The 11,057-nt window shown below is 41.6% G+C and overlaps 1 protein-coding gene across 1 annotated transcript; it reads right to left on the bottom strand.

The window, feature by feature from the left end:
* Window positions 1-298: 298 nt before the first annotated feature.
* Window positions 299-835, bottom strand: LOC119805480 (actin-related protein 2/3 complex subunit 3-like). Its single transcript, XM_038317446.1, has one exon. The coding sequence runs from the start codon at window positions 833-835 to the stop codon at window positions 299-301; it is 537 nt and encodes a 178-aa protein (XP_038173374.1).
* Between the last annotated feature and the right edge of the window lie 10,222 nt (window positions 836-11,057).

The raw sequence follows: 11,057 nt of genomic DNA, 5'->3' as shown, positions 1-11,057 counted from the left end.
AATTTTGGAAGCAATATGGAGTACTTGGATTGGCCTTATAATGGTTGTGTGTTCCTGATATTCCTTTTTTATCTCAAAAATGTTTTAATTCAATGTCTAAGATAAGCAATGACGTTTATTACATATTAAGTACCAGCCTGAAATCGCTGAAAATTCAGATCACCCAACACCCACCCCCCACAATTCTTGATCAAGAGCTTGTCCAACAAAGACACAATCGCTCCTCACTTCATGATCCATTATGAATGTACACAAAGAACTGTATACACCTTTGATGTGATGCTTCCCCGGGCTCCACTCACTGCCCAGGTCCCGAGAGACTCTTGTTCATGAACTGTCTCTTCACAAAGCAAGTCCACCACTTGCTGTGTTTATCATTCTGAGGGTCAAAAACTTTCTCACAGAGCCACAGTCCAGTCTCCTGCATCAGCTGCTGTAGGTATGCCCGCATCACTTCACACTCCTGTTTGTTCGCAGGTTTGGCATAAATGGCATTGAGGGGAAAGCCAGCTTCTCCAGGAATGGGGAAGTTTCTGATTCCAAGCCTGTACATTTCTTTCTCGCCTTGGCTCCTGGAATTGCACTTCTGAAGTTTCTTTAGACACTCAGAGACGTAGAGTGTGGTGTAAATCAAGGTTCTGTCTGCTTCAATCTTAATTTCATAGTTCTTGAAGAAGACATTGGCCTTGAAGTAATAGATGGCTTCATCCACAATATCTGTGTCTTTTGTCTTGTGGTGCGCAGGTCCTTTGAACTGACTTCTGAGGGACAGCAACGCCATGTTGCCAACAAGCTTGGTGTCAGGGTCCATGAGAGAAAAGTGGTAAGCCGGCATTTTGGCAGTGTCTGGATTCCATCCAGAGAAGCAGGACTCTGGTAACACGGAACGTTTCCGGCCAGCGAGCCTGGGTGGAGTGGGCAGAAGTCTATCCCTGATATTCTTATATTTTCTGTTGAAGTTGGCAGTTCTTGTTCAAATCTGTAATCTCTCAACGTCATCATTCATGATTGTCCATATTCATTTTAGCCTCCTGAGAATCTGAATGCAAATTCTGGGTTCTTGATATCCTCATTTCTCCTTATGAGAAATTATACCATAACTAAAGTTGCCAATCCTTATCCTTAATTGATATTGCAATGTTTAACTCAAATTTCAACTCTGGTTTGTCCAACTATGAGACCCCAAGACCTTCTCTTTAGACAATTCCCACAGCTATTGCCAAAGGTAAAATGCTCAAAACATTACAAAACCTCTAAAGATGTTTAAATTACCTTGCTTAAGTATAAAATTCACATTGAAATTTGTCTTATAAAGATATTTTACTTTATTATTTTTAAGATAAATTTTATTTAGAAACTAATTATGTGTTTGTGCATGTGTGTGTATTTGGACACTTAGGTCCTCTTCAAGAGCAGTATTCATTCTTAACATTCATTCTGAACATCCCTCCAGCCCCACAATTACCTTCTTATAAGTAGTCATAAGTTCATACTTGGAAAAAATGTATTTCCTATTGTCTTCCACAAGGTTTTCTTTCTGTGTGGAGTGTTTGTCTTCTCTGTATATGCAACTTTATATTTTAGCATACTATTCTTTGTTACTCAGTTCCCATGTAATACTTTATGTGTTGCCTGTTAAAGTGTTTCTATAACCATTCTTCTTTGGAGGCAATTGGCATTTCAAGAAATAAAAGTTATTGTTCTTTTCTTTCTTTCTTTCTTTCTTTCTTTCTTTCTTTCTTTCTTTCTTTCTCTCTCTCTCTCTCTCTCTCTCTCTCTCTCCCTCCCTCCCTCCCTCCCTCCCTCCCTCCCTCCCTCTCTCCCTTCCTTCCTTCCTTCCTTCCTGTCCTTTCTTCCTTCCCTCCTTGAAAATAGATTCTTTTCTTACACAGTATATCCTGAGAGTTTCTCCACCCTCTACTCTGCCAAGTTCCTCCCTAACTCCCCTTTTCTCTGAACCAACTCTCTTTCTGTCTTTCAGTATAAAAGGACAGACTTCTAAGTTCTAAGGTTTAAGATAACTACCTAATATCACAAAATAAAATATAGGAAGATAAAGCAAAAACCAATATATTAAAGTTGGACACAGCAACCAAACAAGAGTCCTTAGAGCAGGCACGAGAGTCATAGACTCACTCATTCTTACAGTCAGTAGTCCCATAAAAATACTAGCAAATAGCTATAATACATGCAGAAGAACTTCTGTAGACACATGTAGGACTTGTGCTTACTCTGTGAGCTGATGTGTGCTTAGTTGATTCAGAGGAACTTGTTATTTTGATGTCCTCCAACCCCTCTCACTTTTACAATAATATTTCAGCCTCCTTTTTATTGGGATTCCCTGACAGCTAAGGAGAGGGATTTGATGGAGAAGTCTCTCTGTGTAATGTCTGTCTGTGGGTCTCTGTATCTATTTTTATATGCTGGCAGAGGAAGCCTCTGATAATGACTGGATAAGGCACTGATTAATGATAAAAGTAAAATACCATTAGGAATCATTTTATTGATACTTTTTAATATTAGTATTTGGTTTTGCTGTAGGTCTATGGAGTATCTAGCTTCTTGATCTTGGTTATTAAAACAGGGTCAGATATGGGTTCTTTTTCATGGAATGGATCTGAAGTTAAATCAGACATTGGCTACTCCCACAAGCTCTGTACCACCATTGTCCTAGCATATTTTGCAGGAAGTACAGAATGAAGGTCAAAGGTTTTGTGGCTGGGTTAGTGTCCTGTGCTCTTGATCACTAAACTATATCTCCACCCACTAGTTAAACTTTTTAAATTGAAGACAAATAACGTGATTATACATGGGGAATATGTTATACCTATCACTGTAGCATTTCCTTATAACAGCAAGGGTATTCAAGCCACAAACAGAGGAAATTCTGTTTATCTTTTATTTTTCCTATAGACTATAGAGAGTAGGTAGAAATTGTATATTGTTTTCTATGAAATCATAATGTGATCAATAAAATATACATTATGGATGATGGTATATGGTCTATGTACTGAGACACAATATATGATGTGAAATTGGTCTGAATATCAGAGGTCATGATACTCTACTAAAAAGAAATATTTGCAACCTATTTGTAACAAACAGAAAAAAACTCTAAAAATCAGAAAGAGGCAGACAGGATAACAATAAACAGTAGCTCCAATATTTGAAGGACACATTAAATACACTCAAAATTGAACAATGAATTTAAGTGTCTTGCTTATCCATGGACATGTAAAGTAATTCTATATCTACAAGCTACTTATTATTTCCTTAGAGTAAGTGTCTCGTTTCTACTTTACCATTGTTTATTAAGTATCATGATCAATGTAATAGAGAAAGAGTGCTATTATAGAACTCGGTCATTTAAAATTAGAAAATAAAATCCTAACTTTTGGAATCCTGTGTCTCTTTGTGACAACCATAGGTTAGATATAATCTCTTTACACATAGTATACTATCATTTATTTTACATTTACTAAGTGTATGTTTATGTGCCAAGAGATGCATGTAGAAATCAGAGGACAACTCGTAAGCATCTGTTCTGGGTATTAACCTCAGGTCATCAGGTTTGGTAGCAAGTGCATTTATTCAATGAGCTCTCTAGCCCATCCTGCACACAATCATTTAAGGAAAGATCTCTTTTTGAACTTGTTTATTCAAAAGGATCATAAATCATGTGACTCTATAACCCCTTTTGGTCCCTTTCTCTGAATCCTCTTAGAACGAAATCAGCAAAAATTTAATGCTGTTTCCTTATTTAAGAAATATCTAAGCTCATGCTTGTCCCAGACACACTTTTGATGTATAATTCAAAAAGAAGGAAGATAGAATATCTAGAAAGGGAAATATCTCACCAATCTCTTCCTGTATTTGGCGTATATCTGAATGCATGAAACAGACTTTGCAACCCTGCTCTAGATGTCATTGAAGGAGGACCATTTCTATACCTTATGTATTCCCCTGGCTTGAGTTGTTTCAGAGAATCTAGGAAGGTCTATGGGATTGAAACATTTATATGTTTAGCTAGGCCTGTTCTAAATTGTAGGACAAAGTCCTCCTTTGACTTAGGCTTACTGCCCTATTTTGACGTTAGTAAATAGGCTTTGTATAGATCAAAATTAAGAAAGTATTTATGAAAGCAGTCTTTAGACATATAAGCTGACACAAATCTAGTACATGACTGAGTCCCATAGCTTCAAGGATATGCACAGAAATATACACCAGAACCTATGACATAGCTAACAGTTCTGCAAGCTAAAGCTCATCTGCTGCACTGTGGAACATCAGTCTTTTCTGTCTAAATGCCAAGTATGTCTGGAACCCCATCTGAAGGTATGAGACCAGAAAAACTGAGGTCAAAAAAGATTCCATTTTTATGCTGGGACCCTTTGGAACTTATAACTTCACACCAACCCCCAAGAAAGGCCAGGAGTCATGAGGCCCCTTCTAGGGGAAGTATTAGTTAATGAAAAACCCAAGATACACAAAACTGCTGAGTGCCACCAATACCCCTACTGGTGGTTACACAAAAGATGTTGACCACCTAACATCCCATATGGTGAACCAATCAGATAAGTTCCAGACAGCCCCTGTGGTTAGCAAAGGGCTATCAGGTGTCCTGAGGAAGTGACCAGGGGACAGTTTCTATGGGAGAGCAACCCCCCCACCCCAGGCAACAACAGCCGGTCAGGAAAAAAAAAAAAAACAGCTGAGCTTTACTTAAGCTTTTAGACAATTGTGATATAGGATAAGCAATTTTGTAGTTTGAAACTATAATCTTGTGACTGCTTTGTGGTTTTTGTCTTTAAAAATCCCTTACAATAGTAAGGGTCCTCTTCCCTCCATCTGCTGTGTCAGACTTTGAAGCAGGGGACCCATGCTAGCCTGTATACAATAAATGAAACCTTGCTTTTGCATTTGGAAAAGTGTGGCTCTATGGTGGTATTCTTGGGGGTCTCAGGACTTAGACACAACATTTGGGGGCTTATCAGGGATACCCCCCAAGACCTCTGGACCCTCACCCCTAAGGTTTCTGCACCACTGGTGAATGATTTTGTCTGGCTTTCTTAAATATTCATAGCCTGTCTCAACTGACATGATTTCTGTCTAACCTCTGTCCTGTATAAATCTGGCAGCCTGATACTTTTATTCACAGGGCTTTTAAAAAATTGTCCAATTTAATTTCTGAAGTGGCATGCCATGTTTGAATTTGTGAGATGGTCCAATAATGGTCGGTGTCTAGGATAGCTGTCAGTCGTGTCAGTAAGGCCAGGATCACAGGCTTCCCAGAAGATGTTCTGGAGCTCAAAAGGGAATGAGTCCCTGTTTGGGGGACCCCAAGCCTTGTGCTATTAGGGGTCCCAAGTTTTGTGACATTGAGGAAGGAGGTTCAGATTATCTTCCTCTTTTGAAGGGATCCAAGCCCTGTTTGGAGAACATTAAGTCCTCAATTGCCCAAAGCCACCAGTGGGAGCCTGGGTTCCACACAGTTTTGGAAATTGTGGATGTTCCCCAAGCCAGGAAAAGTAACCACAATTTCAGACCTTTAACTGAGTTTCTGAGGGTCTCACTTTTTTCTTTCTGTCGCTCTTATTTGTTGCCTGATGGTTGTCTCTCTGTTTATTGTGTTTGAGACTAGACTGACAAGGACTGAGAAAATGTGGCAGGCACCTTCTACCCACTTAGAGCTTTAGGTGGCACACTGGGACAATGTCATGGCAACAACTTGCTCCATAACCCAGCCAGAATAATGTTCCAAGTTCCAACAGCTCTCAACCCAGCTATGTTGTTACTAGACCCAGACCTTGAAGCCCTGCTGCATGACTATTCCGGAATCCTGGCCCAGGAACACTGCACTCATCCTGACCTGAAGGACACTCCATTTCTAGATGCAAAGGGGACCTGGCTTACAGATGGGAGCAACTTTGTGTGGAATGGACTAAGATATGCAGGGACAGCAGTGACAACAACAGATGAAATAGTCTGGGCAGAACCAATGCCAGCAGGAACCTCTACTCAAAGAGCTGAATTAATAGCATTAACCAAGGCTTTAGAACTGGGACAGGAAAAGAAAATTAAGGTTTACACAGACAGCCACTATGCCTTTTTGACAAACCACATACAGGAGCCCATATATAAAGAAAGGGGGCTCCTGACTACAGAAGGTAAGACTATCAAAAATACATCTGAGATTTTACAGGGGACCCCCTAAGAGCCCTATGGGAACCCCAAAAGCTAGCTATTATGCACTGCCCTGACCACAAAAAAAGGAGATGGGCTGATACAAAAAGGAAATAATTTGGCTGACCAAATGGCTAGAGAATTAGCAATGACTCTTATCCTGTCTCCGGTCCTCATAGACCTGGACCACCGGGATACACTCAGGGAGATTTGACATGGATAAAGACTCTTTCCATGACACATCACTATAAGAGGTGGTGGGGGTCAACGGACAATAAAATAATACTACCCAAATGTCTTGGCCTTCAAATGTTGTAGAAAATACTCTGCGTCTCCCACATGGGAATCTGTCGAATGCAGGACTTATTAAGACATTCAGAAACAAAGATACAAAATGAAGGACAAATGATAGAAGACCTGGTTAACAAATGCCAGACCTTCCAGGTAACTAATCAGTCTAACCCTAGAAATCCCTGAACTTGGGTTTGAGGAAAGAAACCAGGTACATACTGGGGAGTTGACTTTACAAAGATCAAGCCAGGTAAGTTTGGATACAGGTACTTTCTAGTTTTTTATAAACACCTTCTCAGGATGGACAGAGGCCTTTCCAACAAAACATGAGACTGTACATATTGTGGCTAAGAAAATAATAGAAGACTTACTACCCAAGTATGAATTCCCCACCATGTTGGGATTGGACAATGGGCCACCTTTCATATTATAAGTAAGCCAGAATTTAGCCACCATTCTGGGGATTGTGCATACTGATCCCAGAGTTCAGGCCAGGTAGAGAAAATAAATAGAACTCTAAAAAGAGACCTTGACTAAATTAGCTTAGAGATTGGCACAGACTAGTTAACTCTCCTTCCCTTTGCCTTATACAGGGTAAGAAATTCCCCTTACCAGATGGGCCTAATCCCCCTTAAGATTAGGTTTGGCATCCCCCCTCCAGGTTCCAATCAAAACTGTTAGCAGAGATGGGTGACTGAGATGTGCTCGATTCTATTAAGAGATTACAATGGATCAACAAGCATGTTTGGCCAAAGTGCTGGGACTTATATGAATCTGCTATCCCCACCCAAACCTCACAAGTTTTGACCAGGAGATTGGGTCTTCATCTGGTGTCACTTCCAGGGGATCCTAGAGCCAAGATGGAAGGGACCATTTGTCATCCTGATGACAACCTCAATAGCCCCAAAGGTAGATGAAATGACAGCCTGGGTCTGCTACTTACACATTTGCCCTACCTATCCATTCCCCTTCAAGGAAGACTGTAGAGGACATGGATGGGAGGCCTCACAACACCCCACCAACCCTTTAAACGTACAGCTCAAGAGATGGCAGTGACCCTGTTGATGTTGATTATATCTCTCACTGTACCAATGGGAGTTGCAGCAGTTCTCCCCCACACACCTGTCTGCACAAGACTTACCAAGTCACCTAAACAGTTGCTGACACTAAAACAGGGACTGTTAGGGTCTCCATGGCTGTTTTACAACCCCATTAGGTATGGTGGCCATCCCTTAAAATAGATCACTGTGAGTTGGCCAATGGGGCTCTCCAGTCAGAAATCTAACACAAAGGATGAAAAGATTGAATTGACAAACCAGAAGGTTCAGGTTTGCCTGGCTCTCCCCCTCATAAAGATTGTGAGGAAGAAGGAGACTTTTATTGCAGAATTTGGGGATGTGAAAGGACAAGTATGACACTGTGAAGTCATAAGAGGGACTGAGCTTGGCAGGTTTTGGAATGAGAGTAATTTCCCTGTAAGGAACCAGAGTTCCTCCATGTTGTCTTCCACCTCCATCTTGTGTATTGTGTAAGCTATTTCACATAAAATACTCCAGTCCTCAGAAATGGCTAGGGGCAAAACTAACAGGATGGCCATCTGGAAAGAACAGATAACCACAGAATGTCCCCACTTGAAAGTCAGCAGATAAGAAAACTTGAAAAGCAACAGGCAAGATTTGAAAATAAAATTTCTGAAAAGTTCCGACACATGAGCCAATCAGGATTGAACTCATGCCCCACACCCTGATAATGTAACTTTTCTGGTTTTTGCCTTTAAATAATGCCCTCTAGAAGAGTGGGGTACCTCCTCTTGCCACTGCTGCACCAGTTGCTTTGAGGAGGTCCCTGCCAGATTATATTGTGCACACAATAAACCTTGCTTTTGTATTTCAGTGAGTTGGTCTCTCTGGTGGTCTTTTGGTGTCCCCATGGACTGGGTACAACATTTAGAGGTTTGTCCAGGATCCCCAGAAAAAACCATCAGAACCCCCGACCTGGAAGGTTTATTTTGATCCACTGCGGTAATTCTGTGTTTGAAGTCTTGTCTGTCTCGCTTCAGTTTTGTCAGCCCTGATCCCGAAATCCGAATTTGAACAGGTCATTTTGCCCTGGTAGACATGTTAGAGGGTAAATCTGGAGGAATCTGGAAATGTCTCCTTTCATTGTCTGGATGGGGGGTCTCTCATCTGAGACTATCTTGTCAGGGACCCAATCGGACCCTATCTGTAATTCTGAATCTGAAATCTCTGGGGATCAGGTATCCTTACTGAATGGCTCCTGTCCCATATGTATGGGCTTGGAGCTTGTCGAGGCTGACTCTCCAGGCTCTCAACAAACCAGGCCATCTGGTACCTGGTGGAGTCTGTTTTGGCCCTTTATTTAACTGTTCTCTTTGTCGGTTTTACGTGTTCTCTCTTAGTATCTCTGTTGATCACTGACTTGACTGGATAGACCATGGGGACTACTCCTTCTTCCTCCTTAGACCTCACCCTAGCCTACGGGAAAAATGTAAGGGACACTGCTTATAAAAGGGTAAATAGGTCATTTTTTGTTCCTCCAAATGGCCCTCTTTCAACATGGACTGACTGAGGGAGGGAACTTTTCACCTGATTTTGTTTTCTAAGGTTGAAAAAATTGTTTGGCAACCTTGCACAGGACATCCAGACAAGATTCTTTTACATTGTGACCTGGTGAGGTCTCATCTACTGAATCAATGACCTCCTCTCATGGGTTAATCCTTTTCTTACATCTAATTAACCTCTTAGAAACTGTTCTATTCACCCATCAGCCCACCTGGGATGATTGCCAGCAACTCCTGAAAATGTTGTTTACCACTGAGGAATGTAATTGGATTCTAGAGGCCACTGGGAGGTAGGTTCCAGGGCTGACAGGAGATCCTTCCATGTATCCTGCTGTAATAAATGCCAATTTTTCTTCTATCCAACCTGATTGGAAATATAACATAGCATAAGGTAAGGAGAGGCTCCAGGCTCTTCTAGCAGGTCTCAAAGTGGTGTCTTGGAAGCCAACCAACATGTCTAAGGTTTATAATGTCAGACAGGGGCCAGAGGAAAGCCCAGCAGCTTATTGTAATGTTAAGTTGGGAGCATCACCCAAGTTGCTGGCTTCCATCCCACCCCCCTGGCCAGGAGTTGCTTTGGTCTGGACTCCAAATCCCAGAATGCCACTCCCACAAGGTATTTAAGTGGGTGCCCAGAGTAGGGACATATGGTCCCAGGTTTCACATGTGCTCCCCAGTTTTCTGTCTCCCCAGCCATGCTCTCGCCCACCCTAGAGTGTTGTAATTAATAAAACATGGGCATTTTAATTTGGTTCGATTTGACCTGATTGGATTTCTTTGTGCTGGCTCATCTTAGAATTTTCCCTAATATATGGTGGTTCCACTGAGATGGTTCATTGTTTCCTACAGGCCCAGGGCCCAGGGCCATGCTGGATAATGCCCTTCCTGCACATGTGCTCTGCCAGACAAGTTTGGCTTCACTTGGTGAGTTCTCCTTTTAAAAATACATGTGGGTAGGGTTTTAAGGTGACCCGTTCACTTATTAGCCTTTTGTTGAAGTCTCGACCATGCCAAAAGCCTGATACAAATGTTACAAAGGCCAGTTCTTTCACTGAGATGAGATTTAGGGTGGGGAGATCTCCCTGACCAACTTCTCATGGACTCCAGTTTTTTTGACTCAGCATTCCATTCTGATGGATGCACTGCAATGAGTCACAGGCATGCATTTAAGATGGATTCCTTGCGATTCGTAACTGATTTCAAAATGCCCTTAAATGGCCTTCTACAAAAAAAATCTTTTTAAATTGGGACTTTCTAATTTAAAGCAAACTATGCTCCAAAAACCCTTGTTTTTTTTTTTAATACACACTCTCATCCAACCCCCACTTCTATTTCTCTCTATGTGTTCATTTGAGGCCAGCTCTCTTGTCCTTCCCTAACTTTCATTGGTTCCCACCTTGTGGCCAGAGGCCTGGTGGACACTTGCATGGTGGATAGGTTCAGACAGGATTCCAATGGGCCCACTCCCTATGCTCCATACTTGGCATTGTCCACAGCAGTAGCACAGAGAACAAGGGCCCAGGGCAGACAAACAACAGATCTCAGGCCTGTGCTCCATATGCCTAGAATCGCTCTGGTACCTCCACTTCCCCCTGCCCCCTTCCCTGCTGCTTGCCATTTTCCACTGGGTCTAATTGCTCCACAGCATACACCCCTCCCTGCTGACTCTCTACAACAAATCTATCTTTTTTTCCCAAGTCCTTCCAGGGTAAAACTCTGTCAATATTTCGCCCTTATGTTTCTGTTCCCTCTTACAATGTCTAGTCAGCTGACACAGGTTTCTAAGACTGTCCTATTTGTTTCTCTGTTAAAATAATATGGACACAATATGTTTATATAAGTGTGTAACTATGTTTTTGTGATGTGGATTTAAGTTTTTTGTGTACATGTGTGCTTCCAGATTACAGCAGCTCTGGAAAAATACAAATACATGGGTAGCCACCATTTTAGAGTTCCCACGTGTACTAGTATTCTACTAGCATTAACAAACAGTAATTAATTG

The sequence above is a fragment of the Arvicola amphibius genome, chromosome X (genome assembly GCF_903992535.2).
Source record: "Arvicola amphibius chromosome X, mArvAmp1.2, whole genome shotgun sequence".
Classification (NCBI taxonomy): domain Eukaryota; kingdom Metazoa; phylum Chordata; class Mammalia; order Rodentia; family Cricetidae; genus Arvicola; species Arvicola amphibius.
This window is presented reverse-complemented; position numbering and strand designations above follow the sequence as displayed.